The 22,522-nt window shown below is 37.6% G+C and overlaps 1 protein-coding gene across 5 annotated transcripts in view; it reads left to right on the forward strand.

Annotated features, from left to right (window-relative positions):
• Positions 1-22,522, forward strand: part of CFI (complement factor I) — a 28,472-nt gene that overhangs the window by 105 nt on the left and 5,845 nt on the right. For 2 of the 5 annotated variants that reach the window (XM_040966877.1, XM_040966878.1), the window contains exons 2-11: positions 6,990-7,269; positions 8,998-9,151; positions 10,424-10,605; positions 11,916-12,029; positions 12,477-12,587; positions 16,619-16,642; positions 16,799-16,819; positions 20,026-20,061; positions 21,723-21,826; positions 22,002-22,105. In XM_040966877.1, the coding sequence (XP_040822811.1) occupies positions 6,990-7,269; positions 8,998-9,151; positions 10,424-10,605; positions 11,916-12,029; positions 12,477-12,587; positions 16,619-16,642; positions 16,799-16,819; positions 20,026-20,061; positions 21,723-21,826; positions 22,002-22,105 (1,130 nt within the window). Of the gene's footprint in view, positions 1-223; positions 227-6,989; positions 7,270-8,997; positions 9,152-10,423; positions 10,606-11,915; positions 12,030-12,476; positions 12,588-16,618; positions 16,643-16,798; positions 16,820-20,025; positions 20,062-21,722; positions 21,827-22,001; positions 22,106-22,522 lie in introns of all 5 variants that reach the window. The other 3 variants (XM_040966879.1, XM_040966880.1, XM_040966881.1) reach the window with 3 other exon arrangements.

Consider the following 22,522-nt stretch of genomic DNA (forward strand, 5'->3'; position numbering starts at 1 on the left):
TAATCTTTATGTAAAGTATTTTAAGTATTTTACAGATTATAACAATCTAGGATAAATTTTAAAGATGTCATTTTGGCTGAACTATCAATAGTTATCAGCCATGCTTTCATATGGTCAGTGTAAAATATGTTAATATATTGATGGAAAAGTTAAGAAAATAGTCTTTTTATATCCTTATATATGTGCTTAGACATTGACCTGAACAAAAATTTTGTAAAATTAGGCTGTAATTTAATCAAATTGATAAACGTTTGCTAATTCCCTTCTTTGTGAAAGATATAGTACTAGGAAGACAAGATTGATCTCTTCCTTCAATGGCCTTTTAGTAAAGTTGCTAAGAAGTTATATAAATATGCTAGTGGAAAAATAAGATTAAAATTATGTTTGAAAACACAGAAGCAAATGCTAAAAGACAGTTCAGGTACTGCTCAACCTGTAATGGTTTTACACCTAGAAAACCCATAATAAGTATATTTTAATCAGAAATTAATGTACCTAACATACAAACCATCATATCTCAGAAACCTAGCCTATCTTAAATATGTTCAGATCATTTACCAGTAGCCTACAGTTGGGCAAAATCCATAACAAAAAACCTATTTTATAATAAAGTATTAAACATACTTTATTCACTGTTATTCATTGATTACTGAAAGTAATGGGTAGTCTGAGGCTGAAGCAGTCATTTGGAGAGTGACCCAGCAGATGGAAAATTTTCTGTAAGTCTGAATTTCAAGTAAAATATTTTTTAATTACCCTTTCCCTTTGGGACTGATATTGCTGTGTAGCCATTTTCTGTGATGCTGGCATCCGGCATGTATGCTTCAGTTCTGATCCAGCTCCCTCCTGATTGCCTGAAAGCAACTGAAGATGCCCCCAAGTATTTAGTCTTCTCCCCACAACCACCTCCCTTGCTGAAGTAAAGACCTCCTGTGTAACTTACTGAGTCTGACTTTTTTGGTGTTGTGCCTGTACTTGGTAAGTAATTTAGGAAGTCAGACCCATGCTCAGAGAAGGACACTTAGCATATTTCAGGGAGGGTTCTAAGCTTGACTCTCTAGCTGATTTCTAGGCTGCATGTAAGTAGCAGGTGTAGGAGAAGAAGCTAGAGTTGCACATGGGATGTACCCATGTTGAAAAAGTACCTCAGGACAGAACCAATCTGCAGACTGGCAGAAGTTTTGCTATAGTAAGTTTATTTTTCTCTTCTTTTTTCCTGTCTCTCTCTCTCGCCACCCACCCTATTCTTTCTTTCAAAAAAAAAGCTGTCTAAAGATTGACTAGCTGAACACAAGCTGAATGGACTTTATAAAACATACAATTTTTTAAAATATACTCTTCAAAAATGGCTTAGAAATCTATAGGTTCTAACAACTTGAGTTAGAAAAGCACAATAAGCACCAAAAAAATAAACTGAGCAGAGAGCATGGGTTTTGAGGGAATGTGAGTTCAAGGAATTACGTATTATATATCCAGAATGTCCAGTTTTCAACCAAAGATTGAGAAGCAGGCCCAAGATACGGGAAAGCAGGGCCCATTCAGGAAAGATATTAACAAACCATCCCTGGGGAAGCACAAATTTTGGACTTAACTAGACAAAGAGTTAAATCCAACCATCTTTTTAAAATGTTAAATTATGCTGCATGTAATAAACTGTATTACTTAATGTCTGTAACTTGAGTTTGGATATAAATACACAGCTGTGAAAATACCACAGCAATCTATGCTGCAACAAATTTATTACCTCCAAAAATTTCCTGTTGCTTATGTGTGTATGTGTGTGTGTGTAAATAACTCTTAACAAAAGGTCTACCCTCTTAGCAAATTTTTAAGTGCACAATACAGTATTAAATATAGACACCATGCTATATAGTACATTTTGCATGACTGAAACTATATACTTTTGACCTATACCTCCCCAGCTTGCCCTCCTCCAGTCCTTGGGAACCCCCATTCTACTGTATTTTCATGAATCTGAATATTTTAGGTTCCTATCATAAGTACTATCATACAGTCTTTGTTTTTCTGTGTCTGGCTTATTTCATTTAGATTAGTTTTCTTCTAGGTCATCTGCATTGGCAAGTGACAGGCTTTCCTCATAGGGTTGAGTAATGTTCCACTGCATGCATATATCACCTGTTGGTGGATATTTAGGTTGCTTACATGTGTTGTCTGTAGTGAGGAATGCAACAGTGAATGTGACAGTGCATTTTTGACATTCTGATTTCAATTCTTTTGGAAATAAACCCAAAAGTGAGAATATATATGGTAGCTCCATTTTTTAATTTTTGGGGGACCTTCCATCCTGATTTTCATGGTACATTTACTGATTTCTACAAACATACAAGGTTTCTCCACATGCTTGCTAACAACTTTTATGATTTTAATAATAGCTATTCTGACTGGCAAGTGGCTTGATTTTTGTTTCCTTCACAATTAGTAATAGTGAGCACTGTTTCTGTGGCCAGTTGTGAAGTTTTTGAAGAAATGGAATCAGCAGATATTTATTTAGGTGCAAAAGAAAATTTTGAAATCCATGCTCCTTTTTAATAATACACAATTTCCATGAATTTGTTGAAGACTTTTCCTGTAAGAATTTTGAGAAATGTCTACTCATACCTTTGTGCAGTTTCAAGACAATTATTTAGCTTCACTGTGAACTGTATGACTCCCCTATTCATCTTGGATATTAACATGCTTATCAGGTGCATGGTTTGCAAATATTTTCTCCCAATCTGTGTGTTACATTTTCATTTTGTTGACTGTATCCTTCACTGTGCGGATTTATTAACTTGATATTATCTCACTTGTCAATTTTCTCCTTTTGTGGCCTGTGCTTTTGTCATCATATTCAAGAAATCATTGCCAGTATCATACCATGGAGCTTTCTCTCTGTTTTCATCTAGAGTTTTATAGTTTCAGGTTTGTGATGTTAAGTCTTTAAATCCAGTCTTAGTTGGTTTTTATGCATGGCATAATATGGAGGACTAATTTCATCTTTGCAAATGGATATCAGGTTTTATGTCTATGTTTTTCTTAAACTTTTCAATTTTTTATTATTTTTGTTCTTCTGTATAATTTAATATAACCTATTTTTAGTTCACTGACTCTTCTGTTTGACAAGTATGATATTCAGACTATGCATTGGATTTTCCCACTTACTCGTTTTTGCTTTCGATACTTCAAGAACTTCTCTGTGTTTTTTTTTTATTATGTTTTCCATCCCTGTTAAATTTTCATTTCATTCATGTATTTTTCCCATGATCTTTTTAGTTGTTTGTCTCTATTGCCTTGTAGCTCCTTGGATTTCCTTATGGCTATTATTTTGAGTTAGGTGTCAGACAGTAAGTTTCCATTTTTACAATCACTCACTACACGTTTATTTGTTCATTTTCTAGTATCTTATTTCCTGATTCTTCCTGATTATTGCAGCCTGCATTGATATCTGCACATCTGAAGAACCAGCTGCCTCTCCCAGACTTTACAGTCTAGCCTTGGGAGGGAAAGCCTTTCAGCCTGGTCATAGATTCTAGGTAGGCCATCTGAGAATATCTGTAGGGTGGATATGTTGCCTCTGATCTTATGCCGGTGGGCTTGCTGAGCCTGGTGCTGTAGTCTGTGAGTGGACCTGCTGCCCAGGTCACTGTGGTAGAAGGTATATTTCATGACAGGATTCCTGGGCAACCTTACTCTGTATTTCCCCCACAAGTAAAAGCTATTTTTCTTGTTATAGTTCTATAATATACGAGAGTTGTATATGTGAAGAGAAATTTTCACTTGCATTTTCAACTCCATCTTTTCTCATATCCATGTTCCACCAGGATGAGAAAAAATATTTCCTTATCCAAAGTATTTAAACTGATATTCCTTTGGTAGACAACTGGGAAGTTTTTTCCTTCCATCTTGCTAACACCACTTTCTTCAACTGCCTTCTTTTTTTTTTTTTTTTTTTTTTTGCGCCAAGCATCTATTCATTTGAATGGCGTATTGGCAGAGGGAGGAAACACACATGCACCCGCAGCCAAGCTATTCAGATGACAAAAAAACAGTGAAGGAGGTGATGTGACTTGCATATGGTTTGTCTCCCAAAGATTTCAGTAAGGGTGGTGAGGTGATGAAAGCTTTCTAAGATAAGGCCAGGCTGGGCATTTTGCACAGGGGTTAAGATACCACTTAGGACACCCACATCCCATAATAGAGTGAGCTTCCATCATCACACCACCCTTCCTGGAACCTTTGGGAGACAAACCATACGCAAGTCACATTACCTCCTTTACTGCTTTTTTGTCTGAATAGATTAAAACTAAAACTATTCCAATGGAAAAACTTTTGATGTGGAATAAACTCTTGGTTAAAACTGTTTTATTCACTTCCAGAAGAAAAACAAACTTTTACAGTGCCTATTCTTTCAGAATCCATTTGTTTCCTCAGTATTTTCCAGAAAAGTAATTGCATCCATTGGTTAGTGTTGTAATATTAAAGCCACTACAAAATCTCAGTGTACACAGTTTTTATTTTTATTTTCCCCAATTTACAAGAGAAAACTGGATAAGGAAAATATAGTCATATAGCCAAGATTGTTCAGCTGGTGGGCAGTAGAAAAGGGGCTTCCAAAGAATGCCCCCAAAAAGGGGAAAGTGGTAGATTTTTCCTTAATGTGGTCATAATTAATCTTTTTCCCCTTGTTAATAGGTAAAGGTGAAAATACAAAATGAATAAGGTAACAAAAGTGAGATAAAGTAAAGTAGCTATATACTGAGGTTGACAAGACCTAGAAAACTCTTATTTATTGTTTGTTTTCGCATGACTGACTGTCTAAATGGTTTCATTGTACTCCTGCTTGGAAAACAAAGACCACTTCCACCTAAAAATAACTGCTACTTCATTGCAAACAAGGATATGGCCAAAGGTGAAAAAATAAAGGCTATGTACACAAACAGAAGCAGGTCAAACCACTGCAATTCTGTTTGTAGATAAGATTATAGTAATAATTGCTAAACCAATATTCTGTGCTCCCAGTATATACAAATATAAACATTTAAGAGTAGTAAATGCATTTATATATCAATAAATGCATCATAAAATTTTAAACTTACATATAACATTTTTAACATGTTTTTTTTTAGATTTTTCTTTTTATCTTTATGGCATAATAGCTGGAAAAATACCTCGCAAAGCATCATCCTGTACTTAAGTATACAGGGAGATATTCATCATTAATGACACTATATATAAATCTGTATTCCAAATTATCTTTTTGATACTGATGGCTTGGGGGAATAAATAGTCCAGCATCATTCATTCATTCAATATCAAAGATTTTCTTCTTTTCTTAAAATTCTTTTTTTTCTTCTTTTCCCCCCCTTAATATCAAAGCCTAGAACCCATTGTCATTCCCTTAAGGGATCAAATTGTTCAATCTTACTGCTTTTACTTGTTCAAATGTCTTTCCAAGCTATTCTCAAGCTCCACTCTTGCTGCCTGTCCCTCTTGACTTTACCGACAGTGGTCACCCAATTGAAGCATACTCCAGTGCTATATATGCTTGATGGTGGGATGGTGTATAAAGCTCCAAATAAGCTCAGTACCATCTTTTTCTTGTGTGTTGCTATCATAGCCTTCTGGCAGATACACCTATCCTTCCTGGGGGTAGCTCACTTCCTACCACCTCCATGAAGTCTTGCAGAATCTTAATCACCCTGGTTCTCCAGAACCACTGTATTCTGTTTGTACTTCTGTTAATATTACTTACCAGTCTGCTTTGTTATCCTTGCTACTATATGTTTCCAGCTTATTGCCTTAATAGCCCTTAAAAAGATAAAGACTGTCTCATGTTCATCTTAACAATGTTTTACATGCTAAGTGCAAGTTTAATAAACAGGTTTGCATTTAAGTTTTATTCTTATTAATTTTTGTTTGTTTTAAAGATTTATTTATTTTTTATTACAAAGTCAGATATACAGAGGAGGAGAGACAGAGAAGAAGATCCTGCGTCCGATAATTCACTCCCCAAGTGAACACAACGGCCAGATCTGTGCCGATCCGAAGCCGAGAACCAGGAACCTCTTTTGGGTATCCCACATGGGTGCAGGGTCCCAAGGCTTTGGACTGTCTTCAACTGCTTTCCCAGGCCACAAGCAGGGAGCTGGATGGGAAGTGGAACTGCTGCAATTAGAACCGGTGCCCATATGGGATCCTGGCGCGTTCAAGGCGAGGAGTTCAGCTGCTAGGCCACGCCACTGGACCCTATCTTATTAATTTTAAAGGGAGAGACATGGAGACAGCGAGGAATCGTGTGCTCTCCAAATGCTTGTGACAGCAAAGTCTGAGTCAAGCTAAAGCCAGGAACCAAGAGCTCAATGTGGATCTCTCATGAGGGTATAATAGACTCCAAACATTTGAGCCAAAACCTGCTACCTCGTTGGTATGCTTGACAGGAATCTGGAATCTGACGTGGAGATAGGATTTACACCCAGGCATTCTGATATGGGATACAGATGTCCCAAACAGTATCTTAACCATTGCATCAAATGTCTGCCCCTGTATTTAAAAATAGAATTAACAAATTTCATCCATCACATTATTCCGTAAGACTGTTGAGCACCAAGTTGTTATTCCCTAACATGGCGTTGAAATTCTCTGATTTCTTCAAAGGTAGAATTTTATGTTGACCACTAATGTCAGCGCCTATAAACTGCAAGCCTAGGACCTGCTATCCTTCGTACACATAGTATTTCTAATCATTACATTGGCCTAGCAGAAGATGAGCTTTCGTCCTCATTTACTAGATAAAGATACTTGCTCAACGCCAAGCCTGGGAGCCATGTGGATCTGATCCTTAAAGCCACCAGACCACACCAGCCTCATCTGCACTGTGGTGTGGTTCAGTTTTGTGCTGTTTTGCTCTTTTCTGACACTTACTCATCCTCAAAAAGAAGACTGTGGTCTGACGTCAAGTTAATGTGATTGTTTGCTTGTTTGTTTGTTAGGTCCCTGCGATTTCAGATGCATCTCCAGAGGACCTTGTGGAGGAGAAATGCTTAATGAAAAAATACACACATCTCTCCTGCAGTAAAGTCTTCTGCCAGCCATGGCAGAAATGCATTGATGGAACATGTGTCTGTAAACTCCCATACCAATGCCCCAAGAATGGCACCTCTGTGTGCGCAGCCAATGGCAAAAGCTACCCGACTTACTGTCACCAAAAGAGTTTTGAATGTCTTCATCCAGGGACAAAGTTTGTAAATAATGGAAAATGCACAGCTGAAGGTACGAAAAGACAACTAGTTTTCAAGTTATTCTTGATGTGACGTTCACATACTTTCCTACGAAATATTATTATGACAGCTCAGTATTTTTCTCTAGATCCTTAGCAATACTTCACGTGAAACTTAAAAAGTCAAATGTCATTAGGATCCAACCAATTATCTTGAATCCAAAGCATACCGTTCTGAAGTCAGACCCTCCCCTGAATGCCTGTGCCAAGCCCATTACAACTGTTCCAACTGAATGCTTAGTTAATGGATTATTCACAGGTGATTGGGTTGGCCATATCCCATCGCGCATTGGTGAGTTTTGTATTGACATGTAGTCTAATTGGACTTTACACCCTCTTTGGACCTCCAGCTGAAGTCACTTTGTTCAGTATTGGTCTCCCCTGCCCCAAGCCTTTTCTCCTACCTCCAACCACAGTTGCCCTGACTAGCCAAGGAGAGCTTGACTTGCTGCTGACCCAGGAAACTTGAATATCAGACCAGAGACTTTGTCTATATTCCATACTTGGTCAAAATAATGATGAAACTGAATGTGAATCACTGGAGTGATTTGAGATCTCACTTTAGATCAGATCCAGCTCCTCCAAGCCTCACATTATTTGTTAAGCGGTGTGACCTCTCTGAATCCCAATTCCCTCATCTGTAATTTGTGCATAATAGAAGTTGTGAAAATTAAAATCAAAATATGTATATTTCCACAGAGTACTTAGCTTGTACAAAGTACTCATTAAATTTAGGCCGTGTCAAAAAATTTTCATTTTATTGTCTTCTGATATCTAGTTCCTGTAGACATTTTATGAATTTGCAGAGGAATCCTTAAAACATTCCTTCCTGTACCAGTTCACAGAAGCCTACATGTTTTTATGATGCAGAGTTAAGATGTTGTGGTACTTTGGAAAAGGAAGAAAAACCTGTTAGAAAAGAGAAAAGCCAGTGGAGATTGTCTGTCAGCGTTAGATATTTCTGCTCTGAATAAATACCTAAAATATATGAGAATACATAAACACTTTGTATGTTTTCTGTAATTCTTTGCTCTGCTTCTAAAAGTATGGACGGTAAAGTAATATCTGTTCAGCAAGCCCCAGTGGCTGACTTTACTGTTTGGGTCAATACCTCAATACATTCTACTGGATTTGGCTTTCTTATGTATAAACACAATAATGAATGCAGGATTGATCATCTTAGGATTGGATTTAATAATCCTTTTTATGCCCAAGTAGCATGACCACTCACATGTTATAATGCAAAAGAATTGCTTACTATTTTTTTTATTTTTAAAAATATTTATTTATTTATTGGAAAGTCAGATATACAGAGAGGAGGAGAGACAGAGAGGAATATTCCGTCCAATAATTCACTCCCCAAGTGAACACAATGACTGATGCTATGCCCATCCGAAGCCAGGATCCAGGAACTTCTTCTTGGTCTCCCACATGGGTGCAGGGTTCCAAAGCATTGGGCCATCCTCAACTGCTTTCCCAGGCCACAAGCAGGGAGCTGGATGGGAAGTGGAGCTGCCAAGATTAGAACTGGCGCCCATATGGGATTCTGGTGCGTTCAAGGCGAGGACTTAGGTGCTAGGCCACACCGCCGGGCCCACTTACTATTATTTTTAAAAATCTTCATTGTGTTCAAAGCTAATTGAAAAAAAAAAATATTATTTTTTAAGTCTCTTAACCTAAATGGGGAAAATAATTGTTCATCTTTTTGATTTTTTTTTTAGGAAAATTTAGAGTTGACTTGGAGTATGGAAATAAAGACTCTGAAGGAATTGTTAAAGTTAAACTTGTGGAACAAGATACGCATATGTTCATATGTAATAGCAGCTGGAGCATAAGGGAAGCCAATGTGGTCTGCTTTGACCGTGGATTCAAACAGTGAGTACTTCTGTCAGGGAATTTTTTTTCTTGAATTGATTTTCTGTTTTCTATTACTTAATCTTTCTCTGCCTCACTTTCCTCGTGTGAAATCTCAAGATATTGATTACCAATTTCATAGCATTGTAGCAAGATCAAGCAGCTTTATCTTTACTTAGAACTTAGAACCCCCTGAGCCCCAGTGTAGCAGTAGTTTTATGATTCTATAATGCCTAATATGTTACTGTTTTTACTCATCATAATGTGTATTTTCTCATATCAAATATTTTTTGTTTATGACTTTTCCCTAAATTAGCCTTATAGAAGCTTATTGATTATTTATAAATTCTCTTACGTCTTTATTTTGTAGTTCATTAGTCTTTGCTTCCCTCATTTTACCTATTTATCTTCTTGAATTCTTTGAGTTGAATATTTAAAACAACCATTTTCAACTTCTCTTAATTAAACACTTATGGTAGAAATTCTCAGATGCTTAAGTAATACTTTGTCTGCATACCATTAGTGTCCATAAATAGTACTGTTTATTCTTTTGGTGACAGTAAGTCGGGTAGCTTTTGCCATTGGCTGCGCACACAGAGGTGCCATTCTTGGGGCATTGGTATGGGAGTTTACAGACACATGTTCCATCAATGCATTTCTGCCATGGCTGGCAGAAGACTTTACTGCAGGAGAGATGTGTGTATTTTTTCATTAAGCATTTCTCCTCCACAAGGTCCTCTGGAGATGCATCTGAAATCGCAGGGACCTAACAAACAAACAAGCAAACAATCACATTAACTTGACGTCAGACCACAGTCTTCTTTTTGAGGATGAGTAAGTGTCAGAAAAGAGCAAAACAGCACAAAACTGAACCACACCACAGTGCAGATGAGGCTGGTGTGGTCTGGTGGCTTTAAGGATCAGATCCACATGGCTCCCAGGCTTGGCGTTGAGCAAGTATCTTTATCTAGTAAATGAGGACGAAAGCTCATCTTCTGCTAGGCCAATGTAATGATTAGAAATACTATGTGTACGAAGGTTGGCAGGTCCTAGGCTGCAGTTTATAGGCGCTGACATTAGTGGTCAACATAAAATTCTACCTTTGAAGAAATCAGAGAATTTCAACGCCATGTTAGGGAATAACAACATGGTGCTCAACGGTGTTATAGAGTAATTTGAATCTAATATATGTAAGTTTAGAGAAAATTACTGTAGTCCCTTACCTTCTACAATAGCATTAGAAGTGTAAATACTAATTATCCTACCAAAGCGCTTCTTTTCTTCTGTTTGCAGAGGTGCTCTTGATGTGCACAGAACGTTCCATTTGTCTGAAAATCTCCATATAAATTCCACTGAGTGTCTGAATGTGCACTGTCAAGGATTAGAGACAAGTTTGGCTGAATGTGCTTTTACTAAGGGAATAAATGAAGGTTACCAGGGATTGGCTGGTGTGGTGTGTTTTACACAGAATGAAGGTTGGTAGAGTACCTCACATCGTATTTGCCCTCCAATATTGAAGGTCGAATCTTGTAATAAATAAAGTTTGATATCCAGTTGCCAATCACAGAGGCAATGACATTTTTCTATCCATATTCCTTTTTAAATATTTTCATTATTATTAATATGATTTCTTGAAGGCATAGGTATTCCTGAATCCCTGTCTCTCCCTTCTCATTCTTCCCCACCACCATCACCATAATCTCCCATTATATTACAATAGTGAAAGCTGACATTATAGGGTTTTTTTCCTTGTAAAGATGTATTTATTTTTATTGGGAAGGAAGATCCACAAAGAGATGGAGAGACAGAGAGAAATATCTTCTATTCACTGGTTCATTACCCACATGGCCATAACGAAGCCAAGAAGCAAGAGTCTCCTCCATATTTTCCACATGGGCCCAACATCTCGAGACTTTGGGCCCTCCTCCACTGCTCTCCCAAGCCACAAGAAAGGAACTGGATGGGAAGTGGAGAGGCTCATATGTAATACCAACACTGGCAGGCAGATGGTCAGCCAACTGAGCCACTGCACCAAGCTTTTTTTATAGGTTCCTATATAGAAAGCAAAGTTTTCTGACTATAGTTCATTTCCTTGAACTTTGCTCAATCATGAAAAGCAACTTCAGCATCTTTGACAGTCCTAGCATGTATACAGTCCTTTAAAGTGCTTAAGTGACCACACTGGTACCTCAGTTTACAGGCAGTCATTGCCACTTTGAATCTCCAGTGTGACACTGGAATAGTTTAAGCATTTATGTGGTAATAAAAGCCAAAGCCATTCCCTTACTTTTCAGTGCTAAAAATAATTGCCATCAAAATGTAAATGAAAGGGCTGGCATTTTGGTGTAAGTCAGTATTGCACCAGCATCTGATATGAGTGTTGTTTGCTCCACTGCAGAGCTAGATCCCTGTGACATGTCTGGCAAAGCAGCAGAGGATACTCTAAATATGTGGGCCCCTGCCAATGACTTGGGAGACCAGATGGAGATCCAGGCTCCTGGCTTCAACCTGCCTCAACCTTAGGTATTGGCATCCATTTGGGGAATGAATCAGCAGATGAAGAGCTTTCTGTCTCTCCTCTGTCAGTAGCTCTGCTTCCATAGCCAACTTTTTGTATATTCTTTATTAGCCATAGGCACTATGCTGATAGAACCAAAACATATCACATCATTTTTTGAGGTCTGATTTTTTTCTTAAGGGCTCTTTATTTTTCTCAAAAATGTGATAAGGATGTCATGCCACAGCTCCTTAAACAGATTTTGCAAAGATTTTCCATGCTTTGCAGGTTCTCCAAGAGAAAGATCCTTCCAATGTGTGAATGGGAAAAGCATCCCTTGGAAGAAGGCTTGTGATGGTGTTAATGATTGCGGAGACCAAAGTGATGAGCTGTGCTGCAAAGGTAACACAGTTTAACCACTAGATCCTCTGATTTTAAGGTTCCACTGCATTCAATTTTAAGAAATAGGAAAAGGACTGGCAGAGTGGCATAAAGGGTAAAGCCACTTACAATATCATCAGTATCCTATATGAATACTGGTTCAAGTCCTGCCGCTCCACTTCTGATCCAGCTCCCTGCTAATGCACCTGGGAAAGCAGCAGAGGATGGCCCAATTGCCTAGAATTCTTGGAAGAAACTCTTGGATCTTGGCTTCAGACATACCCAGTTCTGGTTACAACTATTTTGGGAATGAAACAGTGGATAGAAGATCTTTCTCTTTCTTTTGCTCCTTTTTCCTCTCTCTCCATCCTTTCTTTATCTTCCTCCTTCTCCCTCTCTCAGTGTAACTCTTTCAAAGGAAAAAATAAAAGAAATAAATGGACGAGCCCTCTCCTTCTGTTTGCACAGGGTGTCAAGGTGAAAGTTTCTTGTGCAAATCGGGTGTTTGTATTCCAAGGCAACACGTTTGCAACGGGGAGGTGGACTGCATTACGGGAGAAGATGAAGTTGGCTGCAAAGGTAATTCAAAGTCCCATGGCAACTTTCCCTCATTATTGAATCCAGGGGATTCTGACAAGTTTCTTTATGTAAACTATAATCACATGTGAACAATGGAAGATGTAGCAGGAAGAATGTTACTGTGTGGGTATTTGAAGAATCTGGAATATTGGCCTCCTAGTATTTTAATCTGCTAAATATCTATTTGTTACTTCAGAACCTTTTATTTAAGAGTTCTCACATTTTAAAAAATGACACAATATTTGGAGCATCCCCTGTGGACCCACCTCCCAGCTGCAGTAGTCGTTTTCATTCATCTTATTCATCTCACGCCAGACACATCTGTTGGAGTACCTTAAAGTGAGTTTCAATAGGATGCTGGACTCTCTACCATTGTCTGTGCCTGCAGTGTCAGGATACACTTAAACAGCAGAATGATGGAGTTATAGCTGATTGGGAAGGATATACTATTGCAATGACATGGGAGAAATAATTGGGGGCGGTGCAGGTTGGAATTTGGGGAGGGGAGAAGGGAAATCCCAGAGCCTATGGAACCATATTAGGGAATAATAAAATAAATTAATCATTTTTTTAAAAAGTAAGTTTCAAATAGCAGATATTATATCATTTTACCTATGTCCCTACTCTAATGATAAAACACTATGTCTACACATATATAAAACATTCCTTTCCTAAAATACCTAAAATATAGCAATTCTTTAATGTCATTTAATAAAAACGTGTTCAAGTTTTCTCAGCCATCTCAAAAATGTCCTTTTTAAGTCAATGCATACAAATCAGGGTTTAAAATACTCTAACTGTTGTATTGACTGTATTTTCAATATTTTAAATTACTTATATAAAATGGAAAATGTCATGTTTTCCACAGTACAGATTTAGGGGCATAGTGATACTTGTCACCCTATCCTCTCTTGCCCTCATTCCCTACACACCCTGCTCCTTTCTTACTGGTTTTTCTAAATTCCACAATGGCATACTTTCAGTACACTCCACCAGGTAAAGAATTTAATAGCAAGTAGGAAAAAAAAAAACGCTATCTCTCAAGAATATAGACAAAGGCTGCAAACAAAAAACGCATTTCAAAATCCCAATCTCACTCACATAGGTTACATTTTTTTGTGCTCTGTGTAATAGTTACTATAGATCAGGAGAACCACATTTGTCTTTTGGAGAGTAGCTTATTTCATTAAGCATAATGATTTTCATTTGTATTTTGTTGCAAAAGTCAGGATCTAATTCTTTTTTTAATACCTGAGTATATATGTCACAATTTCTTTATCTAGTCATCTATTGGTGGATATCTGGGTTGATTCCATAACTTAACAATTATAGGTATTAAATGTATAAGTCTCATTTATTCTTTAAGGGTATTCCCCATCTGCACAACCCATTGTTTCATGTCATCAAATGTGTTATGTCATTTGCATTTGGATATTTCTTATTCCGTATTTATAGAAATCTGTTTAGATGCAAGGTTTGTTATTTTTAGTCAAGGATTCTTGAAGGATGTTACTGTTTATTTTCTGTCACATAAAATGTTTTCTTATCTGGTTTACCCACTTCCAGTGATGCCAAGACTGTCCACTGGACCACTTTGATGTCACCACTAAAAATTCCTCTACAATCTTTCCCCATATGATTTAACAGCCTGGGTAAATGTTGCCTACATTTGTCAATAAGGCTGTACATTGGCAGTTGCTAAATTTGTCATTCCTTCTGCATTTATTGACTGGAATGCTACAGGGAAAAAAAATCCCTTCATGAGCTACTTTGTTTCCATAAAATTCAATTCAGAAAAGAAAGGCTGACAAATGATTAATTCTTCTTCTTGACTTGTGGAGGAAATCATGGTCACAGCCACACAGGTGGCCCTGACAAGTGCTTCAGGCAGATGCAAAGCTTGTGCAATGTGCCTGAGACAGGAACATTCCAGTATGTTTGAGGAGTCCACAGAAAGGTGGCAGCAAGACTAAGGAAGGCTGTGGAAGGAATAAGCCACCTCATCTACAGAACTTGTCCAGTAATTTGCTGGTAAACACTCATCAATCAAGTATGGAGATAGAAAGAAAAGCACTGATTTGTAGCTTTTGCCCAATTTTGTGGCAGAAATACTCCCACCATGGGTGATCTTAGGCTGTTGATTTAATGAAATGGAACATAAGTGGAAAGTGATGGACCCAGCAGGTGCTTGTGAACCTGTCAGTGACAACACACACAACATTACATCAGTGGTTTATCGCAGATTTGTTTTGCTTTTTTATTTGTCTCCCCTTTCTTTCTCAGCACTAAACATCTTGAAATAGAATCTACCTAATCATTTCTATGTTCTAAATGTCCTGGGAGAAGCACTTTGCACATAAATTATTACGTGTGTGTGTGTGTATATATGTATATATGTGTATATATACACATCTAAATGTATAGATATAGATACATACATCTAGATGTATAGATAGATATATATATTAAAGATAATGTGTGGATAAATGGACTGATTTAGTTACATTTTGCCATTGCTTGGTGTGCCCAGTATTAGACCTACAGAAATTTTCTCTAATTTTCCATTGCTACCATTTTTTTAAAGATTACAGAACATACTTTTAGATTTCAAATAATAATTTCTTTATGGATGGTTGAGTAAAAGAGCTTTATGTTCATTGAATTTAATTCCTTCAGGCACGAGTTTGTAAAACATGGCTTTTCTAGTGAAGCTCTGCAGTTTTATCTCACTTCTTCAATGTAATCATATTTGTGGCTTTTCTTTTCCTCTTCCTTCTCAACTTTCCCTTTTGTTCCCCTGCATTTAAAGCTGAAGTTCATGGAAAGGCATTAGTCACAACATTTAAGATACTTCTTAGGAGAGTCAAATCCCATATGGTATCTCTGAGTTTGAGTCCCAGCCCTGCTTCTGATTCCAAATTCCTGCTGTTATATACCTTAGAAGGCATTGGTGATGACTCAACTAGCTAGGTCCTTTTCTCTGTCCAACAGATGGACTCGTGGCTTTAGTTTGGTCCAGCCATGGCTATTGCTGGCATTTGAGGAGAATATCAGCAAATGGAAAATAACTCTCTTGCTATGTGTATGTCACTGCCTTTCAAATAAAAAAGAAATTCTGGGCCCGGCGCGGTGGCGCAAGTGGTTAAAGGTCCTCGCCTTGCACGCCCAGGATCCCATATGGGCGCCGGTTCTGATCTCGGCAGCCCCGCTTCCCTTCCAGCTCCCTGCCTGTGGCCTGGGAAAGCAGTCGAGGACAGCCCAAAGCTTTGGGAACCTGCACCCGCATGGGATACCCAGAAGAGGCTCCTGGCTTCGGATCGGCATAGCATCGGGCCGTTGCGGCTCACTTGGGGAGTGAATCATCGGACGGAAGATCTTCCTCTCTGTCTCTCTTCTCTGTATATCCGCCTTTCCAATAAAAAAATAATAAAAATAAATCTTTAAAAAAACAAATAAAAAAGAAATTCTGAAGTTTGAAGTCAAAGCTTATGTTGATATAGATTTCTTGACTCCATAACAAAGATATATTTAGTGAACTGCCATTGTTACTTTCGTTTATTAGGAGTTCTACCTTTCTATTTCCCTAGTAGTTCTGTTTTTTCCCCCTAGGAACGGGAATTGGGTATAGAGATGTAAAATAGAAATATTAATGTGTTTGATAACCTTTGCTTTAAGTGTCCAGATCAGAGTCACTACGTCAAAGGGGGCTTGGGTTCTGTTTTAATTGCATTTGTCTTTTAAGACTCCTTTTATTCATACATTTAAAAAGTTATAAATTATGTGTAGTTGCATGGTAAATTTGCTGTTGAGTAGGTATTTACGATTATTATTTTTAAAATTCAAGTTAAAATGATTTCTTTACTGTGCTAAAAGTTATGGAATATTAAAAATTTAAATGATGCAGCACAGTTTGATTTTCTTTTACTTAAATACTAATTTGTTAGGCTATTTCTAAAATAGCAAGTATTTGTGTACATTTTATGCAACTGAAATTTTCTTGGCTATAAATGAGTTTTTGGTTTTCTTTTCAGGTGGCGACCATCCTGCTATTCTAGGTAAATCTATTTTATAAAACAAAAGTTGCATTACAAATAAAAGTAAAATACATTGTTTTGATTGTATATAGAGAAAATATTGAAGTGGTATTTATTTATCCTCAATTAAAAATTATCCTCTGCAGTGGTAATTTTTTTGTCTTTGTTTTTCTTCAGGTCTTTTATCTATGGCTCGAGGTAGGTATTTTATTAAAATATGGGACACCAAAAAATTGAAGCAAACTAAAGTTCTATTATCTTCTTGTATGACTAACGTAGCTGCTGACCAAGGGTTGACATGGCTGTGCATTAGCAAGATTTCAGCTTTACAGCTCATGCACATGGGCCTTTTTCAGTTCTCACACTGCCTTCCCAGGTACAGCCAGAGATCATAAGATACCCCCAGGGACCCTTCCCCGCACACTTCTCCTTTGCCTAACACATTTCTCCTCCCCCTTTAACTTTTCCTTGAAACTAAGGCAGCAGAGGAGAAGAAACTGCCAGCAGAGAAACAATAACATGTTTCATGACAGCTATTTTCTTGTTATATAAGCCAAATATCTCTGAATTCTCCAAATCTTGGGCAATGCCCTTTCCTTAAATATTCATATAAACACCTACATCCCCAGCCCCTATGCTTCTGGAAGTTCCTGGCCCCTCATAGGATTTCTTAGGATTCCCAGGCAACCAAAGCAGTTCAAGATCTCCCTTTCTCTAAAAGCCTATTTTCAGTTCCTTTTTTACTCCCACTCACTGGTACTCTTGCCTTCTGAAACCTCTGATCTTCTCCTTTCTCTGTTTGATCTTCCACCTTTATTCTTATTCTTTATTCTCTCTTTTACTTCCTTCTCCCTATCTAGTTTTGGACTTCAGGGGCAAAGGGACTAAGTTAAAGACATTCCTCAGTCTGTTGGACATGATCATCATTGGTCCAGACAAAGTCTCTGTCTTGTTTTACTTTGTTCTCTTTGTTCCTGTATCCCTGTTCCCCTTCCTGTGTGAGCAACTACCATAATGTGATTTAATAAACAGGCCTTTTGGTTTGTATGCATTCTTCTCCAAAGTATGTATTGTTCTGAAAGCATACATTGTTAATTTGCACGGCCATTTTGTGGTGGGTGTCCTATTTACTTTTGTATTTTCCTCACGAAGTATTCTGTTTTAAAGATCTGTTCATGTTTCTGTGTATTCATCTGTTGCTTCTAACTGCCATATAAAACACTCAACTATGTCCACCTTTTTCAATTTACTGCGTGTTTTCTCAGTAATGGACTCTCAGTCCACAGTCACACTGCAATAAATATCATCTCCTTCAGGATGTGTGGGAGAGTGTGTTTGAGACATCTGGCTGGGCAAGGAATTTTGGAGTTGGTATATGCACCTTCTAAACTTAACTACTAGGGCCTGGATGATTTTTAGCGGAATAGAAACATTACCTATCGGTTTTCACTTCCAGCAAAAATATCCAAGGGTTTCTAGCAAATCCCACCAAAATCAAGCATTACCCAGCTTTTTAATATTGCTAATCTCACAATGTCAATGGATAACCTTGTCTGTTAACTTAAATTTTTGTAATATGATCATTTTGAGTTTCTTTTCATATACGTAACATTTTTATTTTTTCTTTCCCCTGCCCTTTCACCAGTTCCCATCCTTTCTTCATTTCAGCAATTCTCTCTTTGAAATCTTCCTTCTTTTTTATTTCCTTTTACACTCTAGATATCAATCTATTGTAGATTTAGACCTGGCAAATACCGTCCTCCATTTTGTCATTCATATATTAGCTCTATCCATGGTGATATTTGTTGAATTAGAAATCCTTAATATCAAAGTCATCAATTTTTATGATTTATTATTATTTACTTATAGATTTTAACTGAAACATAAAAACTGTATATATTTATATATATAACTGTATATTTATATATATAACTGTATATATAAAACTGTATATATTTATAGTTACCATGTGATGTTTTGATACATGTATAGCTTATATAGTGTTAACTCACAGTAAATATATCCATCTCAAAACACCTATCACTTCCTTAATATTTTCTTCTACCTTTAGTTATACATATTTACATATTTATATGACAATACTATTAGAAACCCTGCTGTGAAAAAGAACACCAGACCTTTCTTCTCTTCTGTATAACTTAGCACACCTTAATCAACATTTCCCCATCCTCCTCCTTTCCCCCCAGCCACTGGTAACCACCATTTGGTTTTCACTTCTATGTGATCAATTTTGTTAGATTCTGTGCGAGAATGAGAGCCAGCAGTACTTATCTTCCTATCCCTGGCCTATTCCACTTCACAAAAAGATCTTCTGTTCTATGCCTGTTGTTGCAAATATTAAGATTTAATCTTTTTCCTGGCTCAGCACTGTATAGATGGCTTCCATTTCCTGGCTGTGGTAACTAGTGGTGCAATACAGTTCATGTGTTTGAAGTTTTCAGCTAGTCTTCTAACATCCAGCACATCTAAACTACAGGAAACCCTCCTCATCTCCCTTTGTGGAACACTAATGTGCATATTCAAGTCATCTCTGATTCGTTGGAGTGCTTTGATGAGCACTTCTGAGCAGAGCTTCCCTGCCCCAGAAAGCAACTCAGATGCATGGCATGACAGACACATGTCAACCTGTCCCAAAACAAACTTGGGAAACCCAGAGGCAAGACATAGATAGGATTTCCATTACAAAGTAACTTACTTTCTAGGCTGTGCCATACCCAACTACATCCTTATTATTCATGGCAGATAATGTTAACGGGACTGCAGCTTCTGATACCTAGGCCAGAGGAATAATGACTCTATCCTTTAAAATGCTCCTGGATGACAGAGAGAAGATGTAACCAAATATCCTCTATAATTTCAGGCAAAAGTCAAAGAAAGAAAGGAGAACCATTTTTTCCTTTGGATTTTTCTATCCCAGAAGCCTACTGCTAACTATCTGTGACACTAAAACCAATGCATCTATGTTTGTACCAGTAAGAGGTGACTTTTTAATGCTAGTTCAGAACTCTCTTCTTCAGAGTCAATAACTGCTCTTTACACTATATGGAGACTTTACGAATGTAGTGGCCTTAAAGAGAAGCTTTCAGTATCTGTTCCGGGCATTGCTGCCTACTTTAGATAAAAACCACCACCACAGCAACAAAACCTGTGCTACCTCGTACCTCAAGCTATAGCACTCATATCAACAGGTACCTGTTGTGCCAGTAGGAATGGCTTTGTAGCTCATCTTGAGCCTTTACAGCTTCACAGGAATTGAAAGGAAATAAGATATCATACTTTGAGGGAGGACAAGTTTTAAAACAGCTAAAAATTTGAATGATTTTAATGATTTAGTTTTCACTACAAACACATTTATAACCTTGTAACTTTTTGTTTTACCATAGAAGAAACAAAACTGGTGATTGCTGGTATGGATACAGGTAAGTTAATATTGTATTTTTTCTAAATATTGTATTTTTTGACTAGTGGTTCCTGGTTTAGGCTTACATTTCCCCCTTTTTTTTCTTCTCTCATTGTATGTTTGCATTTTAGTATCATGTGTGAATGTATGAATTTTTGTTTACATATATATATGTGTGTAATTTATTCAAGCAACAATTAACATTGTTACCAATTTAAATTGAAAATATATAACATTATTCTTCCTTATTTCTATGAAGATAACTTTTAAAGAAAAGACCCAGGATCCGGCACAATGGTCCAGTGGCTGAATCCTTCCCCTTGCAAATGCCAAGATCCCATATGGATGCTGGCTCATGTCCTCACTATTCTACTTCCCTTAAAACTCCCTGCTTGTGGCCTAGGAAGGCAGTGGGGGCCCAAAGCCTTGGGACCCTGTATCCACTTGGGAGACCCAGAAGAAGCTTTTGGCCCCTGGCTCCAGATTGGCTCAGCTCTAGCCTTTGCGGCCACTTAGGGAGTGAACTAGCAGATGGAAGATCTTTCTCCTTCGCTCTGTAAATCTGCCTCTCCAATAAAAATAAATAAAAATTTTTTAATCTACCTAATTTTATTGGAGAGGCAGATTTACAAAGAGAATGAAAGACAGAAAGAAAGATCTTCCATTTGCTGGTTCACTCCCCAAATGGCTGCAACAGTCAGAGCTAAGCTGATCCAAAGCTGGGAACCAGGAGCCTCTTCTGGATCTCCATACAGGTGAAGATTGAAATGGAGCCAATGAGACACAAACTGGCACCCATATGGGATGCTGGCATTTGCAAGTGGAGAATTAGCCAATGGAGCCATTGTATTATCCCTTATGAAAATAAAACATTTTAAGAAAAATTAGTGCAAATAAGTTGTAATTGGTTTTTAAACTGGATTGATAGATATGACTGATTTTGAAGTACAGTCTGACATAGGTTTTCTATTTGATATGAACCTTGTGAGGCCTGTTTTGCCAAAAAAAAAAAGGGGGGGGGGCCCAACCAGATTTCAAGCATGATTTGTAACATACATTTGAAATAGAAAATAACGGAAGTCAATTGAATTAATCTGTTCTTTTCAAAAACGTGTTCCACTGATCTGCTTCAACTGGGGTTCCTGGCTAGTCACCCACTCAGGACTAAATAAGATAAAGGATATACAGCATGCCTTAGTATGGGAACTGACACATAAAAAATAAATACTTAATGTTGATATTTAATGTTAATATTTATTGTTATTAGAGTTCCATAGAAACAGCCAAAAGCCAAGACAGTGAGAAGGTACAGTTCACCATGTCTTTAGCATATTTTGATCCTTTCAGAATGTGACATGCCTCACCTGAGCTGTCCCTGGAGTAACACCTGGCATCTGGCTACTCTCAGAGGCTGACAAATATTTAAACCCTTGGCCAGCCCCTTTCTTACATTAACTCACCTTAGGAAAGAACCTCAGTGAATTTAGCCAGTTTTAATATCAATCCCGAATTGTTAAACAACATTAAGAGTATAATTTAGCATCCAGATAAATTTACTAATGAATCTAACCTGTTTTCTATTAACCACAGTTGTTTTTGTGGCATATAAAATCTAGAGGTGTCTGTTTCCAAAGTAATGAATTCAAAGTAATAAAGATCCCATCTCTTACTTTCTTGAAGAAAGAAAACGGATAAAATCATTATTACCAAAACCCTTTTGTGGAGTTAGAGAAAACATACGCACTCGAAGGAAACGAATTGTGGGAGGGAAGCCAGCTCAAGTGGTAAGCCCACATGAAAGTCACAACTTACACTTCCCAGAAGCAGCCTAAATTGGGGGAAGCAATGCGGGATGAAGTGATTACAAGAGTCCAAGTTTCTTGCAATGGACAGAGTTAGGGCTACGTACTTGTACCACTGTCTGGTAGAAAGGAAGTGACCACATGAATGTCTTTTCAGGGAGAATTTCCATGGCAGGTGGCCATTAAGTATGACAATAAAATCAAATGTGGGGGAATTTACATCGGTGGCTGTTGGGTTCTGACTGCTGCACATTGTGTCAGGTAAAAATGTCTTCCGTGCATTTCAGATTTCCTGAAACAATGAATAATAGAAATTGTGGTAGATGTTAAAAATGCAAACATGTCTGAGGATTCACTGACATTGTCGTTGTATGAATTGCTCCATTCCTGCTCATATTCATGGCTGAAATTCCAGAGGTCAGTCACCCACGACCTGCTGTGTTCTCCACAAACCAAACTGCTGATTCCACTGGCAAGGGCAAATCCAACCATTAGGTACAAGGTTACTTCACTTGGCTCATTTGCATGGTAGGAAAGCGAGTAGTTACTACTTTACATTTTGAAGAGCTGGGAACAAAATCTTTGGAGAGCACATAAATGAATATTTATAAAGAGAAAACACTAACCCAGCATTTTCTCTGATCCTGTTCTCAACAAAGATGTTGTCTAGACATCTTT

This window comes from Ochotona curzoniae, unplaced genomic scaffold (genome assembly GCF_017591425.1).
Source record: "Ochotona curzoniae isolate NIBS_2020 unplaced genomic scaffold, NIBS_Ocur_1.0 scaffold_4506, whole genome shotgun sequence".
In the NCBI taxonomy this organism is placed as follows: domain Eukaryota; kingdom Metazoa; phylum Chordata; class Mammalia; order Lagomorpha; family Ochotonidae; genus Ochotona; species Ochotona curzoniae.